Source organism: Anas acuta, chromosome 3 (assembly GCF_963932015.1).
Source record: "Anas acuta chromosome 3, bAnaAcu1.1, whole genome shotgun sequence".
Classification (NCBI taxonomy): domain Eukaryota; kingdom Metazoa; phylum Chordata; class Aves; order Anseriformes; family Anatidae; genus Anas; species Anas acuta.
The window spans coordinates 24088213-24106103 of NC_088981.1; the positions used below are offsets into that span (position 1 = coordinate 24088213).

A 17891-nucleotide genomic window follows, 5' to 3' on the forward strand; every position below is an offset into this window, starting at 1 on the left:
ATGAAAAACAATGCATAAGAATGGGATCTACAAAGAAAGAACAACATGACAGCTACTGATACTGTAACTAATTCATAAAAATCCCAGGGTGAATCCAATTATTGGTGTGACTGGTTTTGCATGGAAAATCCATATTCTACTGCCTGAAAATTAAACATTCATTTCCATTCTTTACACATTTAGTTTCAAGCCTTTGTACAGAATAAATCCAAATAAGGCAAACCCTCTTCCGCGTAGCACAAACTGGACCTGACTACTGTGGGAAAAGTCACATAATCTAGAAAGAGATTCTTCTTATACCCAATTGTGCCCAATGCAGATAATTTTCAGTCTCTGCTATGTCTAAATTAAGGTTTCAGTGTCTTAGAAATCTGAATGATTAGATGTAAAATTGAAGTAATGCAACCCACAAACATAAACCCAAGTCATGACCCTATTAGTTTAGTTTGGATTCTGTAAGAGGTTACTTGCTGCACCTTCCAAACTCACTTCTTCAATGGCAATGTTAAATATATCCTCCACTGGAATTAACTTCCTCAGTTCCTACTGTTAAAAACTGTAAATTATTTTAAATCAAAATCTGTACAAAGAGACAACCAGTAAGAGACAAGTTTCAGCTTTAGGAAAGAGCGTTCAAACATCCACAAACAGAATGAGTAAAAACACTTCCACATCCATTGAAAAGTTGCTTTTGATCAGCTTCTAAGACAGTTTCTATCATAGGAAAGCTATAAGGATTGGGAAAATCTGAGCATTTTCCTTATGCATATAAAATTAATGTTGATTATTATTATTATTATTAAATTCTACACTCAACATTACGTTTTACAAACCAAGCAACAAAAAGGACTAAAAGAGACAACTTGTAGCACTGCAAGATCATTCCTGGTTAAAGAGGTTTTGGATTATTTGTATTTAATAAATAAAGCTTCTGTAAATGAAGCAGCAATGTAATAACAGATTAAAAATCAGGCCTGTTAACCTTTAAATCTGAAAACCTGGCTCTGCAAATAAACCCTTTGGAAGGCACCAAATAAACTAAGAAGTGGAATTACAGTAGTCTTTAAAAAGGCCCTAGTGAACTTGTTAAGTAGTATGAGAATTTGAGAACCACATGAAACGTCTTTAGTATAGTATAGTCACTGTCTCCAATCTCACTGTACTTGACTATATACCCTAAAGCCAGGATGGTTCAAAGGTATTACAAAGAAATATGAGAGAAAAAAAAAATTGTCCTAATGAGAATGGTCTAGGCTACCACTAATTCTCTCAATACTATCCAAAACTTCTGCCTTCTACCCACCAAGTGCTAAAAAACAGTAAGACATCACCATCATTTATAAGAAAAACAAATTTGCTTTCCATACAGCAACAATTACAATTTTAAATGAGACGTCATTACAGGCAAAGACAGTATTTGAACTGGGAAGTGTTTAAAAAAAAATAACATTTAGTCAATAATCCACAGTTTCAGTAATCTGACTTGGATTCAGCAGTCAGACAGTTAGTGTGATTCCCGTTAAAATATCTGGGACAAATAGGAATCTCAGAAGCACAGATATTTCCCTAATTTCAGTGGAAGCCAGAAGTGTTCATTGGTAAACTTTCTTTGTGATACTGTGGCTCCTTTTGTTCTTTGAAAGCTGCTGTTCCCAACCTGAATATAAGCAAGGAAAATTTATATGGGTGTGAATATTAATTTCTTGAGTGTGAATATTAATTCATTTGCTGGCAAATCACTTGAAAAAAAAAAAAAAAAAAAAAGAACTCACTAATGTTGTCTTCTCCAAGAAGAAAGGTAAAAAATTCTGGTCTGACCTGTACTTCCAACAAAGGGCATACAGTAATCCCTAACACAGCTCAGAAAAGACTCAAACAAACGTCTATTCCAACAGAAGTCACAATATTTCTCATTCATTCTGAGCAGTTCAACTGCTTCCACTTCCTTCAGTCTTTCAACCTAACTTCCAACTGTTGACATTTTAAAGAAATACATATATATATATATATTTTTTTTAACGAAAAAATATTTTAGTAAAATCGTGCTCTATGAGCTTCCTACATTGGAATACACGAATACAGGAGGTGCTTTCAACAGAAAGTTACATAGTTTTACAGTACAACCTGTCTAAGGAGATTTGGAAGGGACCAAATTAATGATCTGGTCTCTTTGGATTAGGCAGAAGTACAGGCAAGAGGGAAAACCCCAATTTATGCCATATAGAGAGCTCGTTCCTGTCACAGACTGAAGAAACATTTATTTTATGTCAAAGTTCACCTGATGCCCAAATGCTAGTATTTTTCAAACCAACTGGATATCAAAAATGAAAACTTAATTGGACTAAGCTCCTGGAAAGAAACTCGGCGTTAAACAACAGCATATTCATATATGCCATATTACTAAATGTTCTTCTCCACTGGTGGGCTTGGTTTTTGTGGTGGTGTTTTTCATGGTTGATTTTTTTCTTTACAGATCATCAAATTTTTCTTTTTTAGTGCAAATTATTGACCCTTAATCTGAATGCAGGCAGGTCAGAAGCTACAGTGTAAGAGCACTACAAAAAGTACACAAGAAGGAGCATACGCTAATTTGGAGAACCTCACATAAAATATTACTGAATTGTAAAACACAAAACAAACCCAAATGAATACAGCATCAGGTGGCTAGGGGAGGGACTGCTAACATGTTTGCATATAGCAAGGCTCCTCTAACACCAAGGATGTGCCTGATACTAAATGACGATTATATATTAAATCCCGCCATTTGTGCACTCTTTAAAATGGAATGTTGATCTCATTTTCCATTTCCACAACAGATCTGTTGACTGTGACCGGAAATAATGATCATCTTGAAAGACAAAACTTCCTTAGAACCACAACCGCACTTCGTACCGTCCTTTAAGATTCTAGTAAAGTATGCCATCTACATACTTGCTGTCCTTTAGATTCTTTCATCTCAGTCCAGTGATTAAGTTCATCTTCTCCTGAGCTGTTAAGACCTAAGGAAATCCACCCTATCATCTCTTTTCGTTTCATGCTGCGTTTATTATATACAGACAATATGAGCGTCACATCCGAAAGCTGAAACAGTGCAACTTGGAAAACGAAGGTTTCTTTGTATACTGGATTTGGCTGTCCTCGACGGATTGAAGTTTTGCATTTGGACATCTCTTGCCCCATGGAGTTCAGCAGTGTTAACTTAACATATGTATCTAAAAAATAAATCATAGTTTGGAATATCAGAAGTCTTAGAACAAATGTTTTTGATAATGAGATATTTACAAGATTCTCAAGGATATGGTGTATACCAGGCTGATTGAACACAGCTTAGATTAGACACATGAAGAAGATGACAATTAAGCAAAATAGTACAAACACAATAACAAAGTAATTAACTTCAGTACTATGTAAATGGGTTAAATTAAAGGTATACCTCATGATCCTTCTTCCCATTAAGCCCCTTATTTGTTCAAAACAAACTTAAATTAACACTTAGCAAGCTCCAACTAGCCACAACACTGTAAAGCATACCACTGAATTTTCAGAGAATAAGAATGAGGTAGAATAAAGACAATGAAGAGAAAAAGAAAAAAGTTGATATGCAGTGATGATATCAAAACAGCCAGGATGAAATGCTTAAGAATAATCTCTGCATGGATGTGGTTCTCATTTTGGGCTTTATTTTATTTGTTTTAAAGACCAAAACATAGCAAAGTGCATTCAAAAGTGAAAGTTTACAAAATAGAAAATAAAATTACTAATTTCTAGATTCATGAAGGAATACATTTTGCCTTTAGAAAAATCATTTTTTACACAATTCAGTATGGTTGTTTAAAGTGCTCTTAGCAAGTACATTTAGGAAGCTGATGCAAGTGAGTGTGGCTAGCATACAAAGAACGTTAGTATTTGGGTATAAATACTTATTTTTAAAGCTCTATTTTCATTTGACTAGAAGCATCAAACCATGCTCCTGCAGAAAGTTGTGCATTTATGAAGTCATAGTTATAACTTATTTTAAGAAACATGCCACTATTAAATAATCTTTTTTTTTTTTTTTTGCATTCTTTATTCCTGCCACGAATAATAGCGAATAATATTATTAAAAATTCAAGTTTCTGTAAAAAGAAACATTACATAATTTCACTATGCAGGTACACTGAAATCCCATCATCCATAATCAGAGATAAATGCAATTTGTGCATTAAAGAGTGTCACAAATAATAAACATATACTGTTATAAACCAATAAGGTAGGCAGCCGTGTATAGCTTTACTGCTGGCAAGTTTTCTTTTGCATGAAAAAGACAACATCCAATTAGTGTCTACAGGAACTCACCTCGGATTATATAAACCTGTCCACCTATCAAGTGTTTTAGACAACAGAACAGTCCATCTGACAACAGGGGGTGGAAAGCAGTAAAAGAAATAATGACCAGATGTCAATAGCTGGGTGAGAGAGGATCAAAGGTTAGAGTTTAAGAGGAAACACTATTCACTGGAGTGGAAGAGCACAAAACCTTAGCAGCATAGATCAGGAAAAGGATTGAACAAAAGGATCGTTGGGTAAAATTTCATGAAATGACAATTTTGTGCAGTTTTTGTGTAATCTTTAACAAATTACACTGCTTATATAATGGGTTATCTTAGCGCTTACAGCTACTGGGTTCTAAAGCACACTGAACACAGAAAGAATCATGCAGACGATCAGGTTACAGAAGACTGGGTTAAAATCACCGTATCCATTTTATCAACCCTTGCGCTTTTTCATGCAAACTCCAGCATATTAAGAAAAACTGCACATGGTGGTTATACTTATACATTAAAAGCAATAAAATGAAAAATCACTGACCTGCAAACTAAGCTTCTTGTGCCCTTAGGTATTAGTTACAGCTACATGATTTTAACACTTTACTTCTTGAGTAGAAGGAGTTGGGCACAAGAATGACTCTAAAAGTCTACCCAAAGCTGAGGGATGCTTACATCCAAAATTAATGTATGAGTCTCTCTATTTAAATGTAAAGATCTCAGTTGTTAAAATTCATATATTTATGGATCTTGTGTGTGTGCAAATACGCATGCATGCATATAACGTGCAAAAACTTTTCAACAAAATGTTAACAGATACTAAGAAGCATCCTTCTTTTCTCAGACAAAATATTAATTGTCACAAAAAGAAAAGACAGACTCTATCACCAGCTTTGACTGCTTGCAGGATTTAGCTTATTTGCTTGTATAAGTCCCTAAATGAGTTACTAAATAAAATTTAAAATATGCAGCAGAGAAGCATAGACTACCAAGAAGCAGAAATGAAGAACTTAATCCTATTTGCTGCAGAAGCATTTCACAAAAATTGCATAGGTTTGTGATCCAGGATACAGGAAGGATCACTTGCAAGAAATAAAAATTGCTATCCTTTCTATTGGAGTTTCTCAAGACCTGAATGAAAACTGACCCGTGTATGCACTTTGCAGCACTACTAAAGATTTTGGAGCACTGATTGTTCAAACAACAAATGTGGTCAGAGCATTTCGCTATCAACCTCCTGGGCCTTAGTTTTCATTTTATGGAAATGATATCACAGAGAACGGCTGTTATATGGTCACAATGCACTTGGCAGGGAGTTAGGAAATGGCAATTGCATGCATCTGGGTCCAGGAATTCACAAGAAATTCTTCTCGTTTGGTGGGGGTGCACAAAACAACCAACAGAAGAAATTTGGATTCCACAATATTGTGTGCACTGTCTTACCAGACCTAGAAGGTGCATTAGTTTCCATCTTTCTAGAAAGAAAACTCTAAACCCACATATGTGTAAGCAGAAGTGCACTATTATTATTGTGAATATCAAAACTTTCTCCTATCCTTCAGAAAGGATGACAGAAGGTAACACACAAGAGTAGTTATTTGGAAACTTTTGTCATCAGAAAACTTACTCTCCAAAAAGAAGACAAAACATGCTATTAAAGAGTTGTGTGTCATGTTCTATGCTGCTTTCTTGCATTCAAAGTAAAACTTTTGACCCTGGTGGTGTACGCGACTGTTAGCACAAGAGCAAAATTTGGGAATCAACTTACAGGGAAATAAACATACCTGTCTTCAAAACAAGCATGGACTCCCTGTTCCCAACTAATTCTCATATTCTAAATGTTCAGAAAAACTTGTCTTTCCCTAGAGATTCCAGTGTCTGTGGCTCTTCTTGGCTTTCCTCATCTATTTCTATGCTTTGTCTCTAAATAGGTGACTCCAGGGCAGCTACCTAATTATATAAAAGTATTTGAAATTCTTCTTTGGCTTTCCTTCTCTGGCCATATTAATGAATTCTGGCTCCATCAGTGTGAAAAGTATACAGAAAGCAGAGCAGAGTGTAGCTGAGCCAAACGTAATTAATGAATGGAATAAAACATGGGTCAGGAAAGAAAGAGAATATCAGTCTCAAGTTGTTTGGCTTACTTCCTAAAATGCGAAGGCAATGTGAGATGTGAAAACCACTTACAAAACATCAGAAGCCTACTGGATAATCCAGTAGTGTCATACAAATCTGGGGATTAGAAACAGAAAGAGAGACTAAAACCTGAGCCTCCAAGACTAAACCAAGAGGAACAGGTAGGTATGTCTGGCTACAACTGATATAAATCAGACTCATCATCTAAAGAACACGGAAAACAAAAGTTCATTACTAAAATTTCTCAAGCTGTATCAAAGAATTAGAGACAGTAAAAATATTCTGTGTGTGACATTCCATCTGGCTGAAATTTAAAAGTTTATTTCAGACAAATATATTTTTGAACAAATGCTTGAACACGCAGTTCAAGTCTTCGCTGATTATAAATCTTCCTTCTGTACAGTATATATGCCAAAGGTCTCCATTTGTTTCTATGCTGTCTTCATTGACATTCCTAAATTAAATATATTACTACCACGTATACACAGGCACGTAAGCAATTAAAGGCCACAGTGTCAAACCCTCTAGGAACAGGGGTAACTGTTCACAGTGTTTAGATTAATATTTGCTGGCATGTACTTTCTCTTTAAACACTAACTTTTTATTCTTGGCCCATGATGTGAGGCATTAGTAATTTAGCAATTAATCACTATGATAAAGGTAATTTATTACTCAGTCATCATGAAAAATTAAAGCAGCCATGTCAACTTTCAATTAATATTTTGAATTTCAGATTTTTGCTATTTCCCAACTGACTAGAAATATAAAACATGAAACAGATTAGTTGATGATTGCTCTATTTCATTTTGATTGGGTAAGACTAAATGATAGGATTGAAGTCCTTACTACCAAGATCCCGACCATTACAGAGGCATTAGAATGAAAAAAGATTTTCACTCACTGGGTGGTCTGTTTGCTGCCAAGTTTTTGAAGTGGCTGCCTTTTATCACTTCTGCTGATAATCTTCCAGTTGTAGCATTATAAAGGAGGCCGATGAGGATTTCTGGAGCTGAGCCATGCACCAGAGACTGACAAGAGGAGGTGCTTTCACTGCAGGACACTTCTGACATGCTCATTTGAGAGTCACAACCCTATAAAACAAAAGAAAAAGTTCTGTGCATTCTATTCAAGTATGTTATTGGGAAGTTAATTTTTAGAATAACACACTGAAAACTAGAAAAGCAACTTAATAACAAATTCCATTCAGCCACCCAATAAGAAATGTAATTCCTTAATATATACTTGGTTCACAAGTAACAAAGACTAAAGTAGCCCAGAATTAAAATGTCTTAATTTTGTGTTTCTGTTGCTTCATCATTCAGAAGAAATAATTAAAGAAGATGAAAAGCAGCCTTCATGGTCCCTATTTACTTCAATAGGTAAGATAAGACTTGTAACATAATTTGTTAGCATCCTGGAGAACATTAAACCTTGGATCCTTTACTTTCCAAGAATGGAAAGCACTAGTGGAACTTTGAAGATAATAAAATGCAGGAGATTCTTATTCATTTTTTGTAAATGTTATTCTCTAGATTGAGAAGTTGTGACTAGAAAAATAACAGAACACATGTAAATAGAAAAATCCACTCTCTCTAGAATAAATTAGCTTACAAGAAATTTAATTGATTCATGGTTACAGAATTCTAATGGAACCTTCATCTTGGGTGGGACAGGAAGAATGCCATCCTAAAAGTCAGCAAGGGATGGATTAAATTTCCAGCATACAAGCCTCCAGAAAATTCAGCTCTCTCACACATTCTCACATCTTTGATTGGAGTTTCTAATATTCACTTTTATCCTTTTAATCCCCTCATTCCTGGCATTAAAAAAAAAGCAAAAAAATACTCTTTTGCTACACTGCCATGCTAATCATATCAGTTATTCTACTTTAATTTCCTGCTTTCATGCATGGGCATCTAGAGTTGTACCAATTAAAACAAGAAACTGGACAGTATCTAGCCAATGGCATGCAATTTGCTTGGCAGCCAAGAACTTTGAATCATTAGCACGTCCCTTTATGACTCTCTAAAAAACACATAAATTGGATCCACGGATTTTTCAAATATGGCTTGACTCATTTGGGAATCTGACAGCACTCTTTCAAGGAGTCATGATGATTTTGTGAAGCTGATTATTCCTGATTCCAAATGTCTCTATCATTTCCAGCAACAGCTGACATGAGCATGAGATCAGTACTAAAACCTAAATTGCACAAATCCTCATCATGATAAAAGTTAGCTTTAAAAGCAAGTAACTTAATTTGACATATAAAGCCCAAATGCATTACAGAATCTCAAATTATAGAAGAAATGGTACCTACAAAAAGAAGCGATCAGCCTACAAGATCCTTCATACTGACATTTGAACTACTTCTCAACAAAACGTTTCCAAGAAGTTTGACAGAACCTTCCAGTAGCAATCAATTTCCTCATTAGGAAACATTCACTGGTGCTAGCAAATGTGTTCTTAAAACTAAAGAAGGACCTCAAGAAAATTCTCTGACTTCATCCACCAAACTGCAAACTTTGATTTGAAATCTTTGGTTCTTTCTCCAGTAGTTCTTTATTCAATTCCAAGAACAAATTTCAAGTGGGATACAAATTGTAAATTGCTGAAAATGAATTACAAGTATGCATTTATTCCCTTGTTCTTGGCACTCTCAAAACAGGAGATTACAAAGTGGAAAGTTTAAAAGAAAGATAACTTGATTCAGATTACACACTGCACATACACTTGAAAACCTCAGCCTGTCATGACTGCAGATCTTACTTAAGTTTTCTAGCCTTTCAAAAATTTAACATGTTATCCCTATGGTGCTTAGTCATATTGTTTTGTTGAGCCAGGAATTTAAACACAGACAGCCTGATACTGTTCAAAGTGTTGGTCTCTAATTTGATTGTGGTCATTCAAAAAACAGAAGTCCACAAAAAAGTCCACAAGAGAGGAAGGTGCAGTTATATTTTGTCAGTTTTCTTTTGAAAGAAAACAAAGATCCTATGTGGAAATGCAAGAAGAAGAAAGAGAAACTAGGGAAGGTAGATTCAGCAGAGACCATCAGGAGTTGGACTTGATGATCCTTATGGGTCTCTTCCAACTTGGGATATTCTATGATTCCATGATGCTATGACTTAGATCAACAACTGTGAATTTTTAATTGCACGACAATGTTGAAATCAGGGATACTGAGTATCATGAGATGTCTTCTGAAAAGTACTTTCTCCAGTACAGAGTTTGTTGTTCAGATTATAGAATCTCTTCAGCATTTTAAGCAAGGCATTCCAGGATACTCACAGGTGTTTGTAAATAACCTGACTTCATGACAAGTCCATAAGCTGCCCCAGAATTTAAAATACAACAGGCACTTCTCCAAGTTCAATCTAACTTTTTGTTTGTTTCTCCTGGTTACATGGTCAAAATTCAAGAAGAATGCTAACTCATCAAAAAAAGAGCAAGAAAAGTTGCATTTTTACCTGCTAAGAATGTAAGCTTCATGATCACATGCCAAATTGTGACACATTAACACTAAAGCTGCTAATTAGTACAACATGAATAGAAACTTAGCTACAACAAAGCTTTCATCTCATGACATTACAGTGCTACCAGAGTGCTTTTCATCTCTGTATAGATCTACACTCAATCCTTCTGTAAAAGTATGTATAGGTCACTTTGATAATGTTTTACTGTGGGAAATGTAATATTTAGACCCAAGGTTTCCATTTGCTTGAAATAATCTGTCTACATAAGTTTATTTCTATAACTCTTCACTTTCTTCCTCTATAAACACTGCATGTAGTTTAATATACTAAGTTCAATATAATGACTAAGATTCCATAATACCAAAAAGCCTTTTAAGGTCAGTGACGTACCAGAATAGGCTAGGAAGGACTGCAACTTAACTGCAGATTTTGTAGAACCTAGATGAACTGTCAAGGTACTGATGGTCTTGCCACAGTACAAGCTGAAGTGGATGGTATTTTGAGGTTCTCTCCAGGACATCAGTCTAAAGCTCTAACCTATTTTTCTCAATTCAGCCATAGCAAAAATATTTTATTAAGAGCAAACAAACATTAGAAGTAAACAAATCAAAATAAACAAACACCAATAACCCACAACTTTAGGTAAAGTCTCTTCCAAATATTTGGTTCAAAGGTTTGTCTTACTATGGTGAATTAAAAATTTTCAGCTTTTCAATTTTGTATCACAGAGCCTTGCCCAAAGGACTTAAACTTTTTTGCATATACACCACAGGACAGTACTTTATTACAAAGCTGGGCTGACTTTATTTGACCAATTTGTACAAGAATCACTGCTTTTCACTGTAGTATAGAAGTAATATGTATATTCTACAAAAATTTAATTACTCCAAAATACTGTCCCTGATGACTTTTTTTTCATACCTAGAGACGACACATCACTCTTTAATAAATACATAATAAAAACATTCCCTTTAAATAGTATTTGTATTTCACGTGCTGTACAAAAGTCAGCAATCAAAAAGAAGATACTTTTTCCCTTGGTCCCAATAGAAGAGAACACATATAATGCATGATGTCAGACCTGAACCCCTAAGGTATATTTTCTAAGAATCTTTTTGCTACTCACTGACAACATAGAGAACCTTATATTTGCAACAGTATATGTAAATGGATTTGTCTTTCTTCACTATAATTCCATTTACTGTTACTTTTGTATACTACTGAATTCTGCTCTTCAGCCAAATGAAGTTAATCATGAGGAATGATGTGGCCATACTCAGACAACAGTGAAAAGTTCATTCCCCTCATTGCATAGGTTAAAAGCATGCCTCTGTAGGCTTGCAAAACAAGAACATCTGATTCTCTTGGCTTTTCAAAATATACACAGGAAAGATGAAACCTTGCTGACAATCCTTCAGCAACAAAAATCTGATTCACAGCATGTTACTTGTCAAAATGTCTCTCTCAAATTTTAAATGTTAATGTTATACCACTAATCTCTTAAAGAACTTTGTTGCACATTACTTTCTTCTACTTCTATGGCAATACAACTGAGCTCATGGAAGAACTGTGAGGATTGATATACTTAAAAACACAAAGTCCTTAAAAATACGAAAGATGTAACAAACCAGTTCCTTAAATGAAATGACTGATACCCTTTCAGTATACTAAACTTGCAGGAAGTATCACGTTTTTGCTTTTATAGATAGAACTCAGAAGTTACATGATAGTTGTAACAATATCATATATATTTCAAATATTAAGATTATTACTAGTAATGTCAATAATAAGATTTGGAAAAAAAAAACAACACTGCAAAAAACAAACAAACAAACAAAAAAACAATTAAATTAATAAGGTTTCTTTTTTGTTGTTGTTGTTTCTTCCTGTTATATTCCACTGTCATTTTGAAGCTTTTTCAATTTTAAAAACTACAATTCTAAATGCTTTTCAATCTCTGTAGGTTACAGTAAAAATATTTATTTATTTAAAGAAAACCAATACTTTTGAAATCAAAGTTACCTATCTTCACAATATATTAGGGAATAAATTCCAATTCCTATTGCAGCTGCCAGTCCTATTAGTCAAACTAAGAAAACACATAGGTTATTAGTCTTTTGCTTTAAACTAATAACCTGAAATTAGAAACATTGATACATGGTTTTATTCACCTCACCTAAGATTCAGTCTTAAGAAAGCATCATTATTTAAGACACATAGGTGTTTTATTGAAGTTGTTTTGTTTTATGTAATTTATTTATCTGTTTATGATTTACTATAAAACTTGAAGCAGATTCCACTTAGAACATGCATTTTTAACTCATGTACTTACACTTTACAGTATTAATATCTTAGTCAATCTATATCATAAACAATACAAAAAATATTCTGACAATATTGCCGATATAATGGCTTTGTTTTAGTAAACAAAACATACTTTTTTTGGGGTAGAATGTTATTCTTTAAATGTTAGCAGCATATCCTATTCACAAATTCCAACTTAAAAGAATTCATCAAATAAATTCATTCAACATTAATGGTATTCTTCACATTAAATGTGGATTTTTTAAAATTATTAAAAATTATTAATGTAATTAAAAGGCAGAGTATCTGAAGTGATAAAATTCACATTTCTTGTCAAAAGCTTCTGCTCTGCCTTGTTTTTGTAACTCTTGAAAAAACACAAGGATGCATAATTTTACAAAACAAGTTGTTTTGTCATAAATGAAGCACTCACAAACATAGATCATATGAAAAATATAGTCCTTTCAATCACTACAGACAAGAGCCTGAAACCTTACAAATTCTATGCATAGCTTTAATTTACCACATACACTGTAATGTTACAGAGTATAGATGCATGATGATAACATACTAATTTCACCTTTGTGTATTTCCTACTTAAGACAAATATAATAATTTTGAAATGTGGTTTGTTTTCAAGCTTTAGGATACTATGAATAACTATGGTAAAATTAAGATAACAAAATAAAATTTATATAATCTTTATAATGGTGAAACAGAATTCCACTTTTCTGTAATATTTTTAACAAGTTCGCAGTGACATTTCAGGTGCTTTTTTATTTCTTAAGAATTAGTGTTTTTTATCTGAAAGTCTTCTAAATGATCAACTCTGTAGAACAGAACATTAATTATCTGCAGATAAGGAAGCATTTTAAGTTTTCTATGACTTGTTTGCATTTTAAATTACACCTTTAGTTTCCTTGCCATACTGTGAAACTGCATGTAGTTGCTACACAGACTGAATGCGCCTGAAATTTGCACAGCAAACCTTAGCAGCAGTAGAAGGAATTTGAAACGAATGTACAATGGAATTTACTGCATTTACAGAAGTGTTTCATCTTTACATTGCAGAAAAGTCTACTCTCTGCTTATATAGCCATAGGTGAGGGAGAGAAATTGAATTCTGTTTTCTTAGGTAAAAGACACTCAACACAAAGAAACACTGAGGCACTAAAAGCTGTTAGATGTTTGTGCTAGCAATTCAGGTTAAGAATACCTTAAATAAAATGCAGACATTTCACCTGCACTCCTGATGAAGCTATGCTAACAGCTCCTGCCCAGACTCACTTCCACATCTCCTCTCTTTACTCCCTGCCAAACGTGACCACGGAGATGTTATTGTGGGACAGAGTCCAAGACCAGACTATGTAATTAGCAGTACTCTATCCAGACAGAGATACATTTACAGATTCAAAGCCACTTTCAGAGCACCCAGGCTCATTACCCAGCTCTCAGATCTGCCTCCTTACTACCTGTTTCTCTGAAAATCCTCTGAGCATCTTAGCCTTGTAAGATATAGAATATATCTGAGCATAGAATGTGCTCAGTGGGGAAAGCAATAGCAAGTAGTTTGATTCTTCCCTTTTCTCTCTTGATTACACTCTTTCAAATTGGGAAGGGAGAAAAAGATTCAGTGATCAAACAGTACACATAATTTATGAAAAGTCAATATATGGACCAGTATTTGATTGAACAAAAAGTCATGCAATTATTTTTCACAATAAGCAAATCCATAACATAAAAGGCATGTTTATGATGCATTTGTCAATTAAATTATTTCCTTTTAACAGTTCACCTGGCTCTAATTAAGCCTGCTGGTGGTACCTCTTTTCATTTATTCAGGTCATGTTTAATCCCACGATGTGACGATCACTAGGTGTTTGCAGTTGGAAGGGATCTGCTTTAGTTCTCAGAGCTCTCATATGGACTACAAAGAAGAGCAAGAAGTGGAGACAAGCTGGGTTCTCTGGGGGCCAGCTGACAGCTAACTGAGCACAAAAGACAAAGACTGAGACTGTAAAGTGAAAGATGCAGCTCAAGGGCAGATAACGAGGGCCATCCTAACAAGAGGCTAACATGATGAGACAAAAAGGATCCCTTGCAAAGGACACCCTATGAAGAAAAATGTTTACCTTATGCTGAATACAGACAGCTTCAATACACCAAAAAAGTAATTATCTGGAAATACTCAAATCTGAAATGAAGGACGCTAATGTAGGATGGTTACATTATACTGCAAAGCCCAGGAGAAGAAGAATCACTCAGTAAGTAAACTCAAAAGTAACATTAAAAGTCCCACAAACATTTAAATTATACATTTGCAGACTAGGTAATTTCATGTATTTGTGCAATATATCTGATCAGGGTTTCCCCCGATGGAAACAAATTGGAGGAAAACAGTGTAGATGCTCTTGCTGAAGGGTGCTCAAAGCTGCAAATGGTAACTGTTTCTATGTTTTTCCTTTTTTTATCCCCCTTGAAAGACAAAAACAATAGTGAGTAGATTTCTGTGTATAGGCATACAGACAAACAAGAAAGAATTCAAATCATGAGAAAACAAAATAGTTAGGAAAGTTAGTGTCTAAGGGAAAGAAAGTTCTCCTGGATTTAAAGCTGAAAGAACTGCTCAGAGAAGACTTAAACAGCAGCTTGAAGTCTTCAAAAGTGAGAATTTCACGCTAGTGACAACCTTGTTAATATTGACTTATAAACTCCTTCTTAAAAGCTACTTCTGAGAAATTTACAATATGTTTTTGCAGCCTGATTATTTTGCTTACTGCCCTTTGAAACTGTTCTTTGGATTGGTAAATCATATTTATGTCACAGAGAATGATAGTCTGAGAATCTCATAGATACTCAGTCAAATTCACATTTTTTTTCTAGCTTTATGTATTGATTTATTCTAAATGTATTCTAGCTTTATGTAGATTTAAAAAAAAAAAGTGATCAAAACTAGACATACCATATCAGATAATGTTTGTCAATGGCAGACTGGCCTTCTGAGAATATATGAGTTTTGCATAAGTGGTTTACTTTGATTCAATATCGAAGTTATTCATGGCCTGCTGTCATTTGCCTGGGACATTTTAGAAACTCAAAAGCACCTTCATAACACTCAAAATAGCAATGCTGTGTCTGAAATGTAGTAATTTGCTGATATATAGAAATATTAAAGATTGTGGGGATCAAACTGAGTAAAGTTTTTTCAAGCAACTTGATAATTAAAAGGCAAAGTATACAAGTTTTTAACTTATTCGGTGCACATGTATTTAGACAAACACAAGGAGCAATCTTTTTTTTTTTTCCCCCCCCTCTTCTGGCCACGTGACCTATTTAGGATTTTGACATACAAATGAAATTCAAAAGATTCTCCAAGTATCCTTATTTTCAGGGTCATGGTAACAAACAAAAGCTATTCTGTATGGGACTCAAATGGTCTCACAATCTCAATACCTAGTCAAGTGCTTCTTGGTCGAATAGACTAAGTTATATGTCACAATTTGCCACAAAACATTAGATGTATTTACAGAAACAAATCAGGAAAAGCAAACAGCATGGATTTTGAAAGCTAATCAGTTTTTAACTGTGATCACTGAACCCATTCAGTGGCAGGTCCTTGTAATCTGGTCAGATTCCATTTGGGTTCTTGACCCTTCATCTGCTAGTGCAGACAATTGTTTTCAGAGCATGGCTGCCAGCCTTTGGGTTTTCCCTTATACTCAGAAGACCTGCGGAGAGGGAGCCATGGGCTAATACTTAAGTTCTCAGCTGACAGGAGCAGTGCTGGGTAACACCATGCACCAGGTACACTGGCTGAGGCAACCATGGCACTGAGAAGAAAATGGCTGCTGCCTGCCCGGTGCTCCCATAGGGTACCTGAAATGCTGAACAACCAGGCGAACACGGGGAGGCCGCTTCATCTATGATTTACCAAATGAAGTTCTCCTGTAGCTGCAGCAACACGATCACCACTTCCCAATCACTTAATTTCCTTCAAAGAAAGTGTGAGAGCTATATTTTTTGTTGTGTTAAAGGCCTAATTCTGATCTTTCATGTTTTACTCCACGAACTCAGATGAATTCAGCCAGTTATTCCCCTGATAAGAATGTGTTTGGTATTTAAAGATAATTGCCCCTTACTTTAACAGACAGAATTTTTACAAGCTAAGTGAAAGCATTTATGCACCATTCACATAAAAACCAAGTCTTTTTGGTAGAATTCGAGTTAAATAAAATCCTCTGAACAAAATTTTCTATTTGAATCTCTTTTCCTAGACAAGTCTAATCCATCTTTTTCTTAGCTGATTTAAAGTATCATAATTGTAGCTACTGTTTCATAAAATACATGTATACATGCAAACTTCAGTATTTAGCCTTCCCCAAAAAATCCTGAATAGATCATACCATAAGCACATAGCAGTAACGTCATTAGCAGGCCTACAATGCTAGGATTTGCACAAAACTTGACAGCTCCACTCCAGAGGGGCCAAGAATTTCCAAAAAATAAATGCTATTCTGAAAACCTTTTTCCTGAGTTTATGAACTGGTAACATCCATGAGAAGGAATACTAAAGATATGCCACACAAAGGGTAACATGAAATGAATACTATAAGCACAACACATAAACAAGCGCATATTAGGTGAATGACACAAATAAGTACATACGAAATAACTAACCATTGTCCTCAAAAGTGAGAGCGCATTTCTATACATTGCATACAGAAATGTCTTACATGACTCAAAAAATGTAATTAAGATATTTCTCTAGTAAAGATATACAAAATAATCCTTTATGCACATAGGATTGCATATGCCATCCATGCTTTGCTATAAGGGTCACATCTGGGAGTTCAATGTGTTAGAAGTGGAGAATGTTTTAGAAAGTAAGAAAATTTAATTTAAGTTTCCATAGCAAACATCTTGTTATTGACAATGATGAAAGATTACTAGATTTGCTTAGCATGAAGAAGTATGTTTGTATCTTCTAAACTCTACTTAGAAAATCAATCAAAAACAATTAAATAAAATATATAATAAATAAAACAATTATTTTGTTTATATTCTACACCAGAAAAGCAACCTGTGGGATGGTGAAGATGGCTATGCATTTTTTCTTTATTTTTGTTCATATATATGTATAATATATAAAATTTCCAAACAAATTCACTGAATAAAATGCTTTTATGATTTTATTATCAAGTACTGGAGGCTGCTGCTCACTGTCGGAAAAACTTCTTTGTGTATGAAGAGTGAAGAACAACTGAAGACAGGGCCATGGGGACTTCTTGAAGAAAAATAAACAGCATTGCAATGGATTCTGAACTCCAAGAGAAAGGAACAAAAATTGTCAACCACTGTATTAAAACTAGAATATCTTTAAGAGCATCAGGTCTTCCTAAACAGATTATACATACGCAAAACAGCAGTGTCCATCCCTGCTATTAACTTCTGATGCAATGGCGAATTTCTATTAAATCCGAAAGGGACAGGGAGTCTGAGATAACAGTGACATAAACAGTCATATTAGTTCTGTTGCTTCTTGCTCAGTCAAGCACACATGGAAGGCAGCTAGAGGCATTTTACTCAACATGTGATAAATATGGGGACTGAGAATACTGCGTGAAGAGGAATTCCCTGGTTACATAGGAGAACGACAGCAACTCGTAACAAA

The 17891-nt window shown here is 34.6% G+C and overlaps 1 protein-coding gene across 6 annotated transcripts in view; it reads right to left on the reverse strand.

The window, feature by feature from the left end:
• Nucleotides 1-361: 361 nt before the first annotated feature.
• Nucleotides 362-17891, reverse strand: part of SYT14 (synaptotagmin 14) — an 82164-nt gene continuing 64634 nt past the window's right edge. For 4 of the 6 annotated variants that reach the window (XM_068676182.1, XM_068676184.1, XM_068676181.1 and 1 more), the window contains 3 exons: nt 7342-7531; nt 4336-4392; nt 362-3212 (listed from right to left, as the gene is read on the reverse strand). In XM_068676182.1, the coding sequence (XP_068532283.1) occupies nt 2899-3212; nt 4336-4392; nt 7342-7531 (561 nt within the window). In that variant the 3' untranslated portion in view covers nt 362-2898. The remainder of the gene's footprint in view (nt 3213-4335; nt 4393-7341; nt 7532-17891) is intronic. The other 2 variants (XM_068676183.1, XM_068676180.1) reach the window with 1 other exon arrangement.